Source organism: Lycium ferocissimum, chromosome 2 (assembly GCF_029784015.1).
Source record: "Lycium ferocissimum isolate CSIRO_LF1 chromosome 2, AGI_CSIRO_Lferr_CH_V1, whole genome shotgun sequence".
Taxonomy (NCBI): domain Eukaryota; kingdom Viridiplantae; phylum Streptophyta; class Magnoliopsida; order Solanales; family Solanaceae; genus Lycium; species Lycium ferocissimum.
In genome coordinates this window covers 50,650,340-50,670,790 of record NC_081343.1, presented here as the reverse complement: position 1 = coordinate 50,670,790, position 20,451 = coordinate 50,650,340, and the positions used below count along the sequence as shown (strand labels likewise).

The 20,451-nt window shown below is 33.8% G+C and overlaps 2 protein-coding genes across 7 annotated transcripts; one reads left to right on the top strand and one right to left on the bottom strand.

The window, feature by feature from the left end:
* Nucleotides 1–2,831: 2,831 nt before the first annotated feature.
* Nucleotides 2,832–12,049, bottom strand: LOC132043274 (exonuclease 1). 6 transcript variants are annotated; one of them, XR_009411768.1, is made up of 16 exons: nt 11,695–12,048; nt 10,319–10,438; nt 9,205–9,328; nt 8,989–9,126; nt 8,668–8,877; nt 8,404–8,578; nt 8,224–8,297; nt 7,304–7,427; nt 6,325–6,497; nt 6,169–6,223; nt 5,727–6,095; nt 5,435–5,652; nt 5,279–5,327; nt 3,497–3,719; nt 3,243–3,405; nt 2,832–3,167 (listed from the first exon to the last, which is right to left on the bottom strand). XR_009411768.1 is itself a non-coding variant. In XM_059433792.1 (16 exons), the coding sequence occupies exons 1-16, from the start codon at nt 11,853–11,855 to the stop codon at nt 3,142–3,144; spliced, it is 2,310 nt and encodes a 769-aa protein (XP_059289775.1). In that variant the 5' UTR covers nt 11,856–12,049; the 3' UTR covers nt 2,832–3,141. The 6 variants fall into 6 exon arrangements, 4 of the variants coding, with proteins under 4 accessions (XP_059289775.1, XP_059289766.1, XP_059289782.1 ...); XR_009411767.1 differs by having other exon boundaries at nt 2,832–3,153; XM_059433792.1 differs by having other exon boundaries at nt 3,335–3,405; nt 11,695–12,049.
* A 3,712-nt stretch (nt 12,050–15,761) lies between these two features.
* On the top strand, nt 15,762–18,984 carry LOC132043265 (bidirectional sugar transporter SWEET2a-like). The gene is made up of 6 exons (XM_059433775.1): nt 15,762–15,958; nt 17,087–17,123; nt 17,244–17,460; nt 17,548–17,706; nt 17,805–17,924; nt 18,564–18,984. Exons 1-6 carry the CDS (start codon nt 15,895–15,897, stop codon nt 18,672–18,674), a joined length of 708 nt encoding a protein of 235 aa, XP_059289758.1. The 5' UTR covers nt 15,762–15,894; the 3' UTR covers nt 18,675–18,984.
* The last annotated feature ends 1,467 nt before the right edge of the window (nt 18,985–20,451 follow it).

Genomic DNA, 20,451 nt, shown 5'->3' with positions numbered 1-20,451 from the left:
GTTTGCTATTTGAAGACTTGAAGGCCGAGGATAAGTGCATAAGAGAACTAACAACACCAAAACAACGTAACGAATGAGTAACTTTGCCTAACTATTTCTTGAATAGTTTAAATATAGGTTGAAAGTTAGCTAAAATGTGCAAAAATGTCCAAACCTTTTTTCGTTTCTTTTAGTTTTCGGCCAAAAGTAGCTTTGAAAGAAAAAGAGATTCTAAGCTTATTAGTTAAGAGGAGCAATTTTTGTGATTTCAAACTATTGAGATTGGAGAAAAATGGGGGAATTCAATTCATTCACTTTTCTGTTTTTTTCTTTTTATTTTTTTCTTTCCATATTGGCATTTTGGCTAATTTCAAATTTATGTATCTCGTGTGTCTAATTGATTATGACTTATGATGGCTGGGAGAGGGAAGAACATTGTTTGTTTACAAGCTTTTTAGAAAGAGAATGATTTATGGTACTCAGTCTAAATGAGTCTAAAATCTGTGCACTGATTGTAACTTTATATCATTTGCTGAAATTGACCTACAATAGCACTGATTTTTCTTGTCGAATCTGATATACCACTTGAAAAATAGAATGAGAACCTACTATGGTTAGTTAAATTGCACTGATGATGTAAATTTCATTACTCTTGAGTGCATAAAACATAAATTTATTTCAATTGATAATAACAATTTGTCAAACACTTTTTCCCATCTTCCTTTTCTCTTTTCTAGTACCTTTTTTCCAAAAGGGAGATGTAGAATCTTTAAGGTAGAAATTTCCTTCCTACATCTTGTGACCTTGAAGATAATCCTTAATTTAACTGTTGGTTAATTTTGATAGTGACATGAAACCATAGAAGGAAATAAAAGAGAGAATTGCGTATGGTAAGGAAAGAATTGCATACAATTGGGAATTTATTAAGAGGAATTATTATGATCCACTTTAGGTTAGGAATATGAGGATGACGTTTTTATAACTGAAAATAACCAAGGCACAATCAAGGTTTCATGAACTAATTGAAGAAATACTAACAATCAATTTGTACCTAACTCGTGTTTTGGCATTACACCTAACACCCATTGTAAAATTCAGCATGAGTGAACCTCTTTGGAATATCATTTTCAAAGCACTGTTGAATGGAAAACCGTTTGACAGATGAAAGTTATCCACGTGAAAGGAATATTTCCTTAAAAAATAGCAAAGAACTGGACCAAACATAGGACATGAGATGAAAGATAATTTGTTGTTCATAGTAAGAATATTACTGTATGATTAGTTTGTGGGGTCTATTGATAAATGTTGAAAGAAAAGTTGTCCCTTAATACACCCTTGATTTGACCTCACAGAGGAACCTCTCATCAAATGTACCTCTTTTTTTTTTTTTTTTTCTCTCATCAAATGTACCTAACCAACCTCTCCCCCCTTCTAAACACAATAAGATATTTTTTTGTTTAATTATCTGGTATTTTTACTAAATTAATCCAATTTTTATATTGCGTAGATCCATATAAGAAGGAAGAAACGCTCCCTATCTCAAATTTTTTATTTTCTATAAATGTACGGTTTTAGACAACTTTTGGAGGAAAAAAAGGTTTAAAAAAAAAAAAAAAAAAAAAAAAGAGAGAACATCTTTGTAGTTATAGTTCTAAAATCTTGTCAATTATGTACGTACGGATATATTTTCTATTTAGAGAAACTCCCTGAAATACTTCTTCGGAAAAAGCAAAATTTGAAAACTTTTTGTAAAGATTTCTTAAGAAAATACTTGGACAATATGTTTAAATGGAAAATATTTTGGGAAAACAACACAAAATGTCTATTATAGGCAAACTATTTAGACGAAAATGCCCCTTTATGAACTAATTTCTGGACTACCCACTCGGCCGAAACTATTTATTCGAGTACACCCTCGTCCAAACCCTTCCTCCATTATACCATCTAAGTAAATTCATATATCATGATGGTATCACGAAGGATTGAGAAGTGTCTCATTGAAGGACTGAAGCAGACCTCCATGATACCATCTCAATATATGTATATAATATGATGGTATCATAGAGTTTTTTTTGAGGAAAGTGTGTTCCCTGAAAGAATGAATATGGTCCGATACCCTATGAGTGTGTTATATATCATATGAGGATCACAGAGGCCTAATAAGTGTTTTTTAAGACACGATAGAAGTCCTCTTTGATACCAATTCTTTGAAACAATCTAATTTGTCATGTCAGTAATTAGTTTAGTTTATCTTTTAGAGTGCAGTAGGAAGTCAATTACAAGATACAAGTTCATCTCCAGTATCCTCCAATTGTCAGCGTACAGAACAAACATTTCTTGCTATTTATTTAGAAAAATAAGAAAACTGACTCAAATAGTAATGGTAGAAATCTGTAGTTATCACCTATAATCAATTACTACAAGAAATGCAGAATAATTGTTATACAGTTGTCAGCTGCTGAAAGTGGTTCCTGGAATAATTTATTTCTCACGTCTCTTAATCACGTAGTTAGAAACCTTGCAAAGTAGAAACTGTCCAGCCTAATTACATCAATGGAACACCTAACGATCTCTGAGTTTCTGATTTATTTATTTACAAATCAAAACCTTATTCCAGAAAAGTTACAGTCTTGTAAAAACTGAAAACCAGCTCTGTTAGTAGTTTTCAGTTTATTTTTAAAAATATGACTTTCTTTAATGGTTCTGGTGTGCAATTTCCAGAAAAGTTCTTTCAGTTTTTGCAAAAAGGAAAGTTTTTCCCCTGAAATAAACGCCACCCTCACACTTTTATTTCTTTATTCACCCCACTATGGCGCTATCAGAAAAGTAGATGTACACGCTACACACATTCATAACAGAAAGTATTCAGATAAGAATTTCATTCCTAATGTACAGATAAAATTGTTGTGAGTGAAATGAGCTGTGTATAGGCCTTAACCCTCTGAGAAAAATCAATAGGGAACCTAAATGCATGTCAAATATGGGAATTGAGAAAACTAAAAATACAAGGTGGAGAAGAATCATAAAAAATAATAAAAACAGAAAACCAAGGTGAAGTTTATGAACCCTTCAAAAATTTAGTCTACAATGAATGTGATGAGAACCTTCAAATTTCAGGCAGCCAAAGAAACAAAGGAATGGCTTCTCGACAAGATTTCCCGTTCAGTGCTGAACCTGAATCAAAGAAACTGAGACACTTTTAGTTACCTTGAAAAGGAAAAGAAAAGAGAAACTGTGAATCTAGCCAAGAAATGCCCACTCACCTATAAAATGGAAATTTAGTTATCAAGCTGACAACTGCTAAATTCACTATAGACGAGCAGGTCAGTGTAGTTTTGCAAGTTTTAGACCTTACGACGTGCTGATAATTGCTTTTGCTTTATTGGCTTGTAGACAAACTTGCTTAGATCCATGTCAATAAAGGACCTTCAGTGAAAAGGTAAATTCAGAGATGGCAGCAAAAACAGACAAATTTTTAAGCTAAACATTAAACATAGATGTTTAAAATAGCGTTTACCTATTAGTGCTGGTATTCTTAATATCTTTTAAAGGGGCTCGTAGTCCACTGGCTCGAGAACCATTTGAGGTGTATCTAAATGATGATATGACTGAAACAAAATTTTCCATTGATTTCTCTGATATTTGAGAATAATCTCCTAAATGAGAGATGTTGGAACCGAATTTCCCTTGTCCGTCCTTTGTCTCCTTAGTTGAATCATCTAGGTTAGAGTTGAAGTCGCCTGAAATGGAAAGAAAATCTGATGTCTCTCCCTTAAAGAGATTCTAGTAAAGATAACCAACAAAAGCTTAAGGATGACGGAGATTCTTGATAATTGTATGACAAAGCCTTTTCTTTGTAAGAAATGGTACTGAAAAAAGTAAAATAAGAAAATATCAAGTGTTCAAATTATCACATGGAGCAGAACCACAGCCACTTGCCAAGCTAAAAGAATTATCCGATCTTCCAAATAACTGGAACAGTCAAGTCGTGGAAAATTGCATCACTGTCTCAAGAAATATCTCCAACATAGCATATCCTAATTATGATGTCCTAGTTGCAAGCACAAATCAAATGTTGACTAGTGAAAAAGTTCATCAGGGATAACAACAAGAGGAATCTTTAATTACAAACAAGATCCAAAAAATCCAATATCCAAATTACTGTCAAAAGAAATCCACATGCCTTCTTAGGTAATTTCAGGCAACAAATCATTAGGATATAGAATTCTGTAACATCTGTATTGTAGCATGTCATTAGGTTTAAGTCCAACATGCCCTAGGCTCTTACCACATTCCTCATCTGTATTAGCCCGAAGACTCCTCACCTGGACCTTTCCTTCTTTTTAGGTGGAGTTCCTGATGGTACTTTTTCTTTTTTGACTTAACCTCTTCCTTTAACTATCTATCAGTAAGCAAAACATCTTTTTTTCTTGTACTTTGATTTATTGAACTCTGACCATCATTATTTTGTCAACAAAATAAACTAAATTCAGCCACGAGCAAGCTGGAATCCGGCTTTATAATCGTTAAAACAGGAACAAAACCTTTGATATTTCTAATAGGGGAATTGCACCAGTACCACATATATAATATACGCCGGTAATCATCACTAAACTACACGTCACTAATACCAACAGACATGTATGTTCTGCTTTTGAGTATTGCAAACGTTCCAACTTCTTTACTAATAATGATCAATAGTAGAATAATTAACCACAAAACAGACTCCTACATCAACCACAACGTTTATTTCTACAATGCTGTACATAGAAGAAAATAATCCATCATAAAACATACACACTGCAGTTTTTGGGTTTCCCTTCATTCATTGGTGGAGCCACCGCCAATGAAAGGGCTCCAATCAAACATCCATTGTTGGAAATTGGACAGTGAAATAGGGCAAAAACAACTTTTTCATTATATATATATATATATATAAACTTTTTGGATCCCCTTGACGTAAGGAAAGTTTTCATAGTAGTGACAAAGGTAGTTCAAATTTTGCTTTAGGCATGTTTGAAGTTTTTGAATCCTCTTGTTAAAATTCCTGGTTATGCCAGTGGCTTCATTCATGTGCTCACTCACTTGTTAGTTGAAATTTTAGTTCCGACTTTACAAAAATATACCGTAGAATTTTGGTTAGCATACCGAGATACATTTGCTGCTATAAAAAAGAAAGTGCACAGCTCCAGCATTTCCAGCACAAATTAGGAATATCAAATGTAAATAGAGACAATGATCGGAGTAAAATAATTTTCACATAATGAGTTCAAAATAATGCTTTTGGCCTTTCACGTACCTTGATAGCCAGATGTGTCAGCCTCTAAACAATCAGCACTTGCATTTTCCTATTAAAGAAGAGACAATTAGATGTAACAATCTGCAAATTTTAGTAAATTTTGCGTCAATTAAAGTGAAGGATGGAAGGAAGACGCATCACAGGAAAGCAACTTACAGTTTGAACAGTGTCAATGAAGGTAACCTTCCTTTTCTTTAATCCCCTTTCAGAGCAATCATTTCCTGAAGAATCCCTGGGATAGGTATGTTCCAGCTCAACAGCAACATCCGAGTTGCCGTGAGAATTTTCATTTGCCAAGTTCTTCTGAAAGTAAGAACTCCTTACTATTACTCTTTTTTTCTCTTTCTCTTTCTCTTCAGTATCACCTGCCGGAACTAAAAATGAGATTATTATCGGAGGAAGAAAGCATCATCCTTGATAAAAAACTTAGAAATGTTTATGTACTGACCACTTTCTGCTGATGGCTTATGCTGAAAATAAGAACTCCGTGGAACAGCATTTTTAACTGCTGCTAAAACTGCTCCATTCCTTGCATCTGCCATAGAATCAAAATCATTCTCCCGCATGCTGCTACGAGATTTATCATTGGCAGCCTCATTTCTCTCTCTCTTATCATCCTGAAAATCTTCCTTTTTGTTATTCTTAAGAAAATAGCTGCTCCTCACTATCACTTTGTTTTTGGCAGCTCGTGTCTTGCTCTCACTTAAATCCAGAGCACACTCATTACTCAGTGTGATGCAGGGTTTACATATTGGATGCTGCAGTGGAACAGTTTGTAGTCCTAGGCCGTTTGCAATTTCTTCCTCTTGTGGTAGTCCTGCTCGGAGAACACAAGGAAAGAAAGTATTTAAATGCAATTATTGATGCTCTATAGAATTCTGTATCTTTACCTTGACTTTTTGACTCCAAATACATGGAAGCTTTCAAGAGAATATCATCATCCACCTAAAGAGAGGAAATTACTATTCAGAGAGATGCAATCAAAATTCCGATATGATACAACAATGTTATTGTCAGAGTAGTAACTGCAAAACCATTAATCTCACCCGAGCAGAAGATACACCCAGAGGATCAGGCGAGGACATTGACAAGCTCTCGAATTTATAAGAATCAGCTCTACTGCCTGCCCAAGGGCTTGAAACTCCAACCTTTGAATTTGGAACAATAGGGCTAGTTCTTGGTGCCCTAAATTTCTGTTTAGCTTCAAGAGAAGCAGCGCCTATAAATGTTAAAGGACACACAAGCTTACCAATAAATCAGAAAATCATTTACTATTGTGCCCGTATGGATACAAAAAAATTGAACTTCACATATCTCTCAACATTTACACCTCAATCCCAAACGAGTCTGACATCGGCTATATGAATCCCCTATACCCATTCCACTCTATTTGGCCTAACATCTAGCAAACATTCGAACGCCGATGGGGTGGGACTAACATAACTTTCATCAGAAAGAAGGATTTTACCGACTGCAGATTACACAACTCCCATCGGGGAAAAAGATTTTACGCATAACTCTCAAGTGTCTCTGGATGTAAGTTCTCCGCAATAGCTGGGAAAGTCAACTAAAATTACTATACTCAATCCTAAACTAGGTGGATATGACTTATGAACCTTCTATATCCATTCAGCCCTATCTGGGCGAGTTTAATTCTAATGTTGGTTAACAATTGTCCAAAATAAGAGGTTCTCTAAGTTTCATACTTATAGCTACACTGACATACACGTCTTTAACCAGCCAAAAAGACTCTTGGCGAACGTTAGACCTAATATAATATCCATAACTCTATTCAGAGAAAACAAAAAAGAGAGATACTTGCAAAATACAGATTTACGCCATAAACAAGAGGAAGATAATCTATGTTCAGATACCGTTAGGCTTCTCCTCCTAATATGGAAGGTACATTGCTAAAACAATTGTCGTAAACATATGGAAAAAGAAAAAGAGAATCACAGTTAATGATGCTTTGGGCTCCCAACAACAGTAAATAGTATAAATCTATGTACTAGTACAATAGGATACAGAAGTAGTTGGTCAGGAGATTTTTCTGTGCGGGCAAATCAAGCTTCCTCCTTTCACCTTCCACTTTGAAGTCATTCAGTTCATAAGTTCTGCTATGAACCAGGTCAGCAGCGTTGCCTTCTTTCTGGTGCATTATAATTCTATAACTTAGTGAAATATAGACTTGGTATGAAGTATATCTAAGGTTAATAAAAGGAAAGAAACATTTGCACACTACATCAAATTTTGCATAAAGTTGCAAAGAATATTTTTCATTTGCATGGAAATGAATGAACATCTATAATCATAAAAGAGGAAGACACACAAAAAGAAGCATGGCTAGGAGAGGTGTTATGCATCAAGAAAACCACTATGTTTTCATGCCAGCATGCAGATCTTCACTAGAACAAGAAATAAAGTCCAGATATCCCTCAGAATGTGGCGCTATATTCAGTTACTCCTTCTGTGCCATTTTGATTGACCTGCATCGACTTTTGCAGAGTTCAAGTAATTTTTAAGGGAATGAGGAATCTGATGTTGAGTTTGGTAGCAAAGGGTTTAAAAGTACACTTAAAAATATAAAAAGGTAGAGAGTGAGTTAGAAAGTTGTCGAATCAACTTTAAGTTAGTACATAGTATTCATTTATTAATTAAGATTAGTGGGAGAAGAAATTGTCATTTTAGAAAGAGGTCAACTTATTGATAGGGACAAAAAAATTAAAAAGATGGTTAACCATACTACCATAGGCTGCCTCGAGTTTCCTTCAAACCTCAGTACATTGGGAACATCAGTATTGCTGAAGCTAGAGCATAAATGCAAATAATGACGTAGATTTGAAGAAAAATGTAGGGAATAGCACTCAAAAAGTTGTTGGTCCTCTAACTCAAGAGAACTGAAAGGGAGAAACTTCATTAAAGAAAAGAGGACTAAAATTAAATACCTGAAAGGGATTCATGGTGAAAGGATCAATATCACCTTTTGCTATTCCTTGAGCTACTTCGGTGGGTATCAGCGTTCTCCTGGTTAAGGAATGGCTCAAAGAAAAAACTCCAACCAAAATAAAGGAGATTGATTCTTACAGACATCAAAGTTGCTTAAAGAATAAATTTGTAAGGATATGGGCCTAGGAAATCTAGATCTTGACTACCATGGTCAGAGAGCTCGGACAAATGAACTAGATCTTCGGTAATGAGATCATAAACTCGTTGATGCTGGAAAGTCATAATTGCTTTTTTGAAAGATTCTTCATACAGCGGAGAAACTGCAGCAGTATTATACCTCAAGTGCTTAATGACCTGTAAACAAACAAATTAGTTTCTATTATCATGCTCATGTAAGTGCTCCGTAATAAATGCAAGTCAATAGATAAGATAATAATACTCACTTTGTCAAAACTCTTGAACTTTTTTATAAGTGCATGAGCTTTTTTGAGGCCCATTCCAGGCAAGGACTGCAAATAGTCACAACCGCTCAAGATGCACATCTCAAGAAGCATCTGCTTTGTGAAACCTGTTAAATTCAGTTCCTTATTTTGGTCCAGCTTGGAATACCGAAACTCAACACCTTGCCCAAACTTATCCATTTTGTAAATGATCTGGATTCAACAAACAAATACCAGGACTTCCATAACAAAGTACAAAAACATTGTAACAGCATAAAACGAAAATTTTCTAACAAACTTGCCAAAAAACAGCCAAAAGCTTACCCTGGGACAACCAAATGCTATTAAATCCGAGTCTTCAGTTATAACAGCATCAACCTGTTTGCTGATGGCCAGAAAGGTCATTTGGGCATCTGCTTCATAAGGAGCCACTACGTAACATACATTTTCCAGCTTTAGGACCTTCAAATGCAAATATTAGATTATGAGAAACAAAAGGCTGACTTTTTGCCGTAATGAAATCATGTTGGAATACAGTACCTGTATTAGATCGCGAGCCATTGAAGGTGATATATCAACAGCCTTCTGATAGCACTCATAAGCAGCAGTCATGTTTCCATTAGTTTCATGCTCTATTGCACGAGAAAGATTTTCCTTCCTAGACCTGCAGAAAAATGTATGAATAACTTCACCAGTCTCATCTTGAATGGCACACTTACAAAAAATCTTCTTTTTACTCAAAATTAAGTGAAACGTGCATTATTCTGAGACTAAATAACAATCATAGGTCAATCTCTCAAATAGCGTTTTTTCAACAGGGCAAGTATGAAGTATTGTGACTACAAAAATTGCATTAAATAACTTTTCTACAACGAACAGCACTATCTTAGACTCAAATTTCGTGCTATATATTCTTTATAGAAGGAAGAGTAAAGGAAAACACCAAGAAAGAATATGGTTGTAATGAAGGACAGCACAAGACAACAGAGACCATAAAAGGATTTGCAAGTTGAGAGAAGTTAGAAAGGTTAATCTATCTATATATCTGAGCTGGTTTAAGTGGAAAGAAGAAAGAACTTCATTGGCAGGACGACGGGTAGATGGATGTCATTCCGGGGTTGATCACACCTACAGAAGGACCATCTCTCTTTCATTGAAAAAGAATGAGGGAAGAAGTGGTGAATTATGGTTAAGAAATGTGACGTGTCAAAAGAACAAATATGATTCAGCTGCATATCCTGGATTACTTCAACTTCTTAAGATACCTTCATCTACCAAGGAGTAGCATCAGCATGGGAGTCATAAGTGTTGCCAAGGTCCCGGGGAAAAACTGTCATTTGGGTGGAAGTGGACAGATTGACTAAGTATGCCCCTTTTATAGCCATTTCACATCCTTGTTCTGCAGTGAATGTTCTCAAGCTATCCATGGAACAAACATTTAAACTTTGTGGTATGTCAAAGGATAATTTAAGTGACAGGGGTCCAGTTTTTACAAGTAAGTTGCGGCAGGTATCACAACTAAATAGGAATTCTATTGACATAACTAAGACCTGATTTATAATTACTAAGACCTAATTCACAACTCAGAACTAAGACCAATCAAAAAGAAAAGGAACTCACAACTAAGAAGTTAAAGTTAGGAGTTTATAAGTACCTTCCCCGCTTGTTCTCCTGTTCAATCTTCATTGGTAAGGGACCTCCGTCAAACACAAGAATAGGTTTGACACCATGATGGCGCAATAAATTTACTCTGTGCATGCAATAATCAATATGCCTAAAAGAACATAAAATGAAATACATTGTCAGGGTTTGCACTAAGCTAACAAAAAAAAAATATATATATAGTCTTTTCTGCCATCAATAAGACTTCCATTTTCAAGGAAAGAGATTTCAAAGACGTTTAATATAGTGAAACATGAAAATTTTGTGTACTTCTCTAAAGGTAGTTCACACTTCCTGATCTCAACCAAAATCAATCTTAATGTGAAATCTACAATATTTTGGGAGTAGAATATTTTCTTAATGTGATCTTAACAATTAATCTTCCCTATAGTAGACAACACAAAATATTTTCCTTCTAACAGTATGTTAACTTGTTTGACCTTTGTTCCATAAGAACTCTTGTTTTTTTTCTTTTTTTTGATAGGAACTCTTAGAATCCAACCAGGAGATAAAGATAATAGAAAAACCCATAGCAGCAATCCTGTTAAACCCCAAGGCAATGATATTTTTTTATAATGAAAAGGTGAATTTACAAAATGCAATGATACATACATAAAGCAACATTCCTTGCAAAAAATGTCTTGTTCAATAAATTGGTATAATCACGTGGACTCGGATTTGTAGTCCCTTTGCAATCATTAACTGAATCTAAACTTTATCCATATTACACATAAATTGCAAAAGAACAATCAAGTGAAAAAGAAAAATACTCCTACAAAATACTTATTTGAACATCACTTTTGCATAACAAAGACATACCAAGAACCCCATCATGAACATAAAACCTTAGAAAAATGAAACAACAGAGATAAAAATAACAATAATGTGCCACAAAGTAATGTTAAAAAAAAAAAAAAAAAAAAAGGCAGCAACCCCATTATCCCTCCCCCATTTAATATTAATACTCCTTAAGGTTTGCATTCACTCTCTTTCGATAGAAAAAGGAAGAAACTACCAGGAGTTGAAGAGCAAGATTTTGACCAACATTTTAAGATAGCATTTTTTAACCAAAATAATATGAGAAAAGTTGTAACTTATACTAGTACTTTCCACGTAGTTTTCAAATATATAAAATTTAATCTTATATTGAATTAATCTAAACACAATTTAGCTTCAAAGCTTAGTCGACTCACGAAAAGCGAAAAGTATCACATAAATGGGACGGGGTAGTACCCATTAAAAACAAAAAACAAAAACAAGAAAGATTCTTGTACACATTGAACCATCAAATGATGAAATCATACAACAAGAAAACAACAACACACACAAAAAGAAACAGCTAATAGGAGGGGGGAAAAAGGTGAATACTTGGTAGTAGGAATGCCTTTACAAAGCTCTTTGCTACAAGAAAGTGCACCCTTATGCAACCAAGAATATGTATCAACAGCAACATTGCACCCCTTTAAGTCCTTGATGTTAATGGGTAACATTATCGATTTCAAGAGGGGTAAAAGTCCTTGTATACCCATTTTTATGTAGAGTATTCTATTGGGTTTTCAAGAATGTCAGCAATTTTGAGAAATGGGTTTCAGCTACAATTGGTGTTAAACCCCTAATTTGTGAGCTTTTTTAGCATTTGGAAATATAATACCCATTTCATAGAGAGGAATGGCGGGAAGTGTTTTTTGAGAGTGTATAGTAATGCGGGGAATCTGTGGAAATTTGGTGTATTATTTTTTTTCGGAAATTTGATGTTACTCTATTTATGGTTATTAAAATAAAAATAAATAAATAAAAAAAAAAGGCCTTAAGGCAAAAGTAACCGAAAATAGCCTAGGTTTTGGGTTCAAAATCTCATTCAATTTTACAAAAAAAGAAAAAAATACAAGGCAAGACTTCGTGAAAATTCTGCCTAGAGTTCGCCTTGCCAAATTTTGCACGGCAACTCTGCTAGGGTTCTACAAAAGTTGCTTGAATAGGCCTAATTTTACTATTAAATTCTGTCTGATTTTTTTTTTTAACTGAGCCGAATTCACACTCAAAACCTCAAATTATTTTAGGTAAAAGATAAAAATTAAAAACCACCCCCGAATAAGGAAAATCGTGCAAATTGCCCTTTTATTGATGGGTGAGAGCTTTTTGACTGTCCATTTATAAAAGTTAAAAAGTTGCGTTGGATCGGGTTATAGGTAGGCGAATGGCTATAGGCCTAGAAAAGACATTTCTCCACCTTCAAGTCTATTTTCTGAGACAGGAGTTCAACTGCTCTTAGTTCTTAGACTATTATTATTGGGTGAAAGGCTAAAATGACTTTTTATGAAAATTAATTAAACGTGATGATTTATTTCTTTAGAAAATTAATATAACGATTTTTCTATAGTTCTATATATTTGATGGCCGTATGTGTAATTAAGCCATCAAAGAGCTTGATCTCAAGTGATTGTGGAAACTCAACACCCCTTAGTAAAATAAAAACCTTGGATAAAAAAAAATATATTGTATCAACTATATTGTTACTGAAAAACTATAAATTGTGTGATAGTAAGTAATTTATATTAATATATTATCTTTTGAACCAAAAGAAAGAATAAAAATTAGTCACTGTGCCTTGGTGTTATCAGTTACTATAATGTTATTGCCGCTATTTTCTTACTTCTCTTCTCATTCCACCATATTCTCTCTCATACATCCATAATGTTCTTTTTTTTTTTTTTTTGCTTAATTTTTTTCCCTTATAAAACCACTCCAAGAATTTTGTGTTCTCACTCAGAAAGATTTGACAGCAATGCACTTAGGTGGCTTGTAAAGATTAGTCCATAAAAAATTAAAGTTTTATGTGATCATATTCTTATCTGCCTAGCTGGCATGCGTGAATCATATCCATATGTTTCTTAAATTCTTATTGTAGTAGAAAAATCTGCAAAACAAATAGTAGCAGTATATAAAATTACTAATGGGAACATGCTGACAGGGTAATAACAACAAATAAGATTTATAGCAGTTGGGAAGGCCAACAAAGCACATTTTCCATATTAATTAAATCAAGCAAGTGTGGCTAGCTACCACGTGGTCTACTTATCATGGTAATTGAATATTCTAAGGCTTCTACGAGAATGCAATTAGATAAAGAAGAGCGTTATACTACTAAAAAAACTCTTCTTATGCATGTAATAATTTAGCTAAACTTGGGAATCGGAGTATTGTCTATCTAACTAATGTAATGTAATGAATGTTTAGTATCAATAAACAAAACCTTCTTTGACCAAAAATTAAAAAAGTACAATTCCAGACTTTGTGATCTAAGTTTTGTGGAGTGACTAATTACTTTAGCTTTTTACCACATTGGTTATATATTTTACATTTTTGTTTTATGATATTTCAACTTACAGTTTTTGGGCTTTATATCTTTATAATTTAATAATTTATAAACGTCAATGATATTTCACCACAAAAATCTTTTAAACTAAGGTTGAACCCTTGAATAAATTGTACTAAATAATAGAATTGATAATATTTTTATGAAGCTGTAAATATTTATTACAATTTTGTGCAATAAAACCGATTATGGCATATTACTATATTTTTTAAATTTACTTTATATACTAGATTTGCTATGAAGAGCTTCTAATTTTTACTTAATATGATAGTGTGAAATACCTCGTCCTCATAATTATTTAAACTTTTTTCCCGATTTTAGGGAGTTGTTCATATTGGATCAGGAAGCTATGTGGTCATGATCTAAATATGTGTACTATATTAAAACAGGACCCATCCATGTTTTTTCTTTTTCGCTACATGATTCATGTGGCCAATTTGAAGTTGTAGACAGAGACAGGCCACACCTAATTGGTACTACTACTAGTATTCAATAAAAATGTCAGTATATGAGTGAATTGCAATAACGGGTGCACCGCCACACGCTCAATTTTACTTGTGTGGAAAATATCAGCAAAAATTGGCATCATCTTGAACATTCTTCGGTGGTCTTTTTTCCAAAATTATTTATGGGGAAAAGGTGCAACTATATCCTTCAATTTTATGACTTAGAGCGTATATACTTTCGTTAAAAAAAGATACATATATATCCTTGTTGTTACATAAATAGTGCAAATATAACCTTTTCGCTGACAACATTTAAAAATAATAATCATTTAGCTTGTTGTATAATTAAAAAAATGCCACGTAGTTTTTTTTTTAATTAAGTTTACCCATTTTTTAGTAGACTTATCTTTTTAAAATCACGCGGTAATTTTTTTTTCAAGTGAATCGGGTTTAAAAAAATGGATAGACTTATTTTTTAAAACCAAGGAGATATTTTTTCAAAACCAACCAGACAACCCACTATGAAAAAAAAGTTTCCTCGTGGCTGTAAAAAAAAAAATGGATAGACTTATTTTTTTTTGAAATCACGTGACATTTTCTTATTAAAAAAATAAGCTAAATGTTTTTTTAAAAAAAATTCTCTCAGTGAAAAAGGTATATTTGCACCATTTGTGTAAGTGTAATGGCAGGGTATATATATGCACCACTTTTTGATCGAAGGGTATATTTGCTCTAAATCTCAAAATTAAGAGATATATTTGCACCTTTAACCTTATTTATTAGTTCAGAAAATCTGCAACTTATTAGTTTAAGGATTTTTTAAATTTATAATGGACTTTTCAAGTTAACATTGTTTTATTTTACAAAAGGAATGACAAATTCAATCTCAATCTCGATGATGTAATTATCCGACCAAAGCTTGCCTTTTTATACTTTAACCTTATTTTTTGAATAAATATGGAATTAAGTGTCCCAAAACGACTTAGGACCTCTAAAATTCAAAGAAAAAAACTTACCAAGATCTGTTCCATTATCATCTTTCTCAAAGAATGGGAGTAAAAAAAGGAATTTATGTGAGTAATGTACCAATGTTGAATGTTATTTAAAAGTGCAACTTGTGAAATAATTTTCTCATTTCAATTCTTTTCTTAATGATTGATCAATTAGTTTAGCCTCCAAAGAGTAAGAGGAACAAGGTTCAATTCAATGGCAAGTTCAATATAAAAGCCGCGGATATGACATAACTTATTGTTTCTTGATCAAAATTATGTCTATATGTGAAATAAATACAGATAATATTAGAATAAATATTTTAAAATTGACATTTTCGACCTCAAACCATGAATACTCTAATGATAACCACTGACTTTGATTTGTCAAACGTAGTTCTTTTCCTCCTCCTTTTCTTGGAAGGGGAAAATTGACTAATAACGTCATTAAGGTAGGAATTGACCCGTAAGCAATTTAGGCATATGCGTATTAGGGGTTAATTCAATCATCAATTCAGATAAGTGCTGTCGATAATCATACATGGAAAGGTGTTCTCCAGCTGGCCCCACCAATGGAAAACAACAATATCTTGATGTATTTATGCAAAATTGTCATTACATACATAACCACTAGCACCTTTAAAATGTTGTCTTAGCATATTTATTTCTGAAAACTGGGAAGAGGAACAAGAATTGAGATATTCTTGTGTTATATGTAAAATTCTGTTTTCTCTAAGTTTATTTGAACAAAGAGAGGATGTCAGCATTAGGTGAATTGTATTCAATTTACTCAATCTGCAGTTTTGCAGCTGGGATTGCAGGTACTCTTCTTTCTCCACCCCAATTCAACCATTTACTTTTATCAATTGTGTCTGTTTCTGATATGGTGTTGTTCAGTTTTTTTAAAGAGAAGAAACTTTGGTGGTCAGCAATAATTGGATCTCATTTACTAAAGCTCTACAGAATCTTGAACTTTATTCTTCTTCTTTCTTTTTGGTTGATTTCTTTAATTTTTTGCATTATTCCCTAGTAAAAGTTCCATCTTTTTCTTCTAACTTGACAAGTTTTGGCACATAGTTGAAGAATATCTGTTAAAACCCCAATTGACTTTTGTGCTTAATGAGGATTGTTTGTTTAGAAAGTTGGTTCCTTTTCTTTATTTCCTTCTTTTTTGAGGGGAAAGGGATGTTGTATCAATTTTTTCTGGATGTGGTAGCTGTTGACCTCTTGATATGGACTTTAAAGATAATAAATGCTAAAAATCTAAGAGTATTATTCAGACCTGCTGTCGAAAACCCAAAAATTGAATGAGCTAGGGTGTGGTTTGTTCATCTTAATAATTAGATTCAAAGATTGATTAAGTGCATTTGTCATGTTATAGCATTTAGGGCAATAACTAAATTGGAGTGGCATCATATTGATGAAGATCCAATAGTGTCTAAAAGTCAGACTGATCCTTCCTTAAAGCTTTAGTTTTAGAAAGCTTGACTTCTAAGATCTAAAGTTCCAAACAGTGGCACAGTCAAGGTAACAAAATGTTAATCTTCTACTTTTTATATTTTGAAGTCATCCTCATGGTTTGATTGGTCAGAAGAAATTGGAATGTAAGATAAGAAAGAAGAGAATTAGTGATCTTTTAATTGCATAGACAACTGAACAGAAAGGAATGGAAAGAAGAATATATAAGTTTACTTTGTTCTTGCTTTCAAAATGCACAGCTATTTGATTCCTATCCAATTAGGGTGGTGGGTAGTATTATACTTCTCCTTCTATGTTCATACTTATCATTTCCTCTCTTGTCCTTTTCATTCGTTTCCTTTCTATCCGACTGACTAAATCCTTCCAAGAATGAAGGTTTTATTCAATCTAACAACCAAAACATGAGCTAAGTTAGATTTTTTTTTTTTTTAATACTTTCTGACCAAATATTTGGTTTATGTGTAATGCAGGGAACCTCTTTGCGTTCGTCTTGTTTGTGTCACCGATGTAAGTACCCTAAATCTTTGAACAGTGACAATGAATTGTAAGTGACACATAAATTGCATTGAAGTTGATGGTATTTCCTCCATTTTTTTTTTTTACAATGGTATTCCCTCCTTTTTGCAGACCAACATTCAGAAGAATCATTAGAAGCAAGTCTACAGAACAGTTTTCTGGATTACCTTATATCTATGCGCTCTTGAATTGCTTAATATGCCTCTGGTATGGGACGCCTATTGTATCTCCTGGCATTATATTGGTTTTCACTGTCAATTCAATTGGAGCAGTGTTCCAGCTAGTATATATCACCATCTTCATCGTTCATGCAGAGGGGTCCAAGAAGGTAATTCTTGGTTCTTACATACCAAATTTTGCTAAAGTTTCTGATGCAAACTGATCTATTGCTTATATCATTACATGTTCAATGCAGTTGAAAATGTTAGGATTGGTGCTTGGCGTTTTTGCTGTATTTGCTGCTATAGTTGCCATCAGCCTATATCTATTTGAGCCTCCTAGTCGGCAGACTTTTGTTGGATATTTATCCGTCTTTTCTCTCATTTCCATGTTTGCTTCTCCACTATTCATTATTGTAAGTTTTCTCAAACAAAGTACTGTCAACTAAGATGATAAAGACGCCAATCCTCAGACTAATTGGTTTACGAAACAATTTTTTTTTTTTTTTTTCAGAATTTGGTGATCAAAACAAAGAGCGTGGAGTACATGCCATTTTATCTATCCCTTGCAACTTTTCTCATGAGCCTTTCTTTCTTTGCCTACGGAATGTTCAAGAATGATCCCTTCATATCTGTGAGTAAATTTTCCATTCTTCAGGCTGATTTCCATCTCTTTTACTTCCTTGATGTCCTATTTAAGTCAACTAATTTGTAACATAGCTCTGAGTCATAGACAACATTGTTGAAATTTTATTATGTTCGAAATTATTCTCATTGTTTCTGGAGATAAATCAGAGGAATATGAACTTTCAAAGTTTTCCCACACCACCTATTTATGAAAGATGGAACATTATTCTAGTTGCCTTTTAATCATTTTTTAAAAAACAGGAGAACTGGAAAGTGGCTAAATTAATGTTTTAAACCATCTAGAAAATGCCCAATGTTTGGCTTTCTGCATAACTGCTTTTACTTCCTACTGCATTGGCCGATGTGCTGGTGCATAGATAGTTGCTGCCATTGCTATTTATACATTACTTTTACACATTCGGGGAAGGGAGCCGAGGCTCAGGTCAGAGCGGACCTATGTGATTCACACCTCTTCACCTACTCTCCAGAAAATGAAGAACACCAGAAAGCAAGAAATGTCCCTCGAAAGATTGCACCAATCCCACCACGGTGTTTTGGTTTTGTATTGATATATGGTGATTGTTGTTGATGTATGTTTTTATGTTTTGCTTTCTGAATGAACGTGTGTTCTTCTGAATGTGATCAGGTACCGAATGGGATAGGAGGAGTTCTTGGTGTCATACAACTGGTCCTGTACTATAGATATAGCAATTCCGGAGAGGAGCCAAGAGCACCTCTTTTGGAGTCTTATGCATGAAATACAGAAACTATGGCTGGAAGATTCATTAAGAAGTGGCACAAAACTCTCTCTCTCTCTCTCTTTTTTTTTTTTTAATTCTTTTTCCTTGTGCGAGAATGTGGGAAGGTGAGAAATTTTTGTTACTTTTCTCTTTGAGGGAAGAATTTGGTAAGATGTGTTGAGTGGTGAAGGGTGGTATAGCAGTATAATGTCATTTGTGGGAAATTACAGTTATTTATCATCTGTTCTGTGCTCAAGTTCACATTGAGCATCTATTGTTTAATGAAAGGTTCAAGTGCTGAGTTAACTCTCAGCAAGTATTCGTTTACTCTTTGGGTTTCCATCCTTATTGTTTAATGAAAAGTTTCAAGCAAGCATTAAACAAAAGATAGAGAGTGAGCGAGAGAGAGAGAGACAACAACTCGCTATCTTAAAGAATTCACCAAAAGAAATGGAGTTGACGTTAGAAAAAAGATCTAAGTAGGGCAAAGGGTCAAATTTATCCTCCAAGTATGTTTTATAGTTTAAATTTGCCCTGCGTCAAAGATTGGGATCAAATTTGTCCTCCCCGTTAGGATACTTGATGTATTTGCCCTTTTATGGATGGAAGTCCACATCACAGCAAAAAAAATAGCCACGTTGGATCCACATCAGATCCATGTAGGCAACTCATACCCAACCCAATAAACCATAACCCGACTCGTATCCCCATCTCATAAATATTCTTTCAATCCTACTTCTTTACAGAACTATAAATTAGTAGCAGCGAAATCCAAAATTGACATGGTTATATTTCAACCTGAAGTCCTCAGGTAGTGTTCTTCAATGAAAATCAATATTCCAAGAATTCTTCTCCTCACAATGTTAAATTTTTTTGTCAAGAGCTGCAAGCAGAGACTAGGAACGAAGGCATTACAAAGCCAGCAACTTTGGTTCAGTTCTAGCAAGTTGACTAACTTTATCTTTGACTGCATATACCTCAACTTCATATTGTGCTATAAACATATACCTCAACTTCATATTGTGCTATAAACAAGAAGCATAAATGAGAGGCTATGCACCAAAACAAAGACACTAAACATAACCAACGTGATTTCCCTCTCTTTCTGGAAAAAAAATGAACTAGGGTTGAAAGAATATTTATGGGATGGGGATATGGGTAGGGGCAAATTTGATCCCAAACTTTGACGGAGGGCAAATTTAAACTATAAATCATACTTAGAGGTAAGAAATTTGACCCTTTTCCCTTCTAAATAATCACAGGACCAATAGAAACTATTATCAAGGCTTAAAATCTTAGGGTAGTTGTTGGATAAGTGGGTGATTCTCACTGTTCTTTCCTTCAAAAGTTCAATGTAATAGAAAATTCTTCTGGGGAAAAAAAAGGATCAACTTTGGTCAGGCGATCAACCCAAGCTTAACCCCTTCTTTAATTCCCATTGTAAGAGAAACTTTGAAAGATGGATCAATTATAACTATAGTATCCCATAACTATGAGCTAACACTTCAATACCAAGTTTCTTAGTTTACCAAACACGGTAAAAACTTATCCATACCCGATATTTACACTAAATCAATAATAGTATCACATATCCTCGGCCTGCTCTTCACCTAACTATGGTTAATTAATTTATATATATTTTCGCCTAATTTAGTACTTAGCCATGGTAAAAAACATTACTAAACACCAGGTCCGAGTATGTTTTTACCAACAAATACTTAGAAGAGGGGTAGAAGATGTGTACGTGATTTCGAAATAAGTCTAGGAGATAATTTATGTATTTTCCTATGTTAG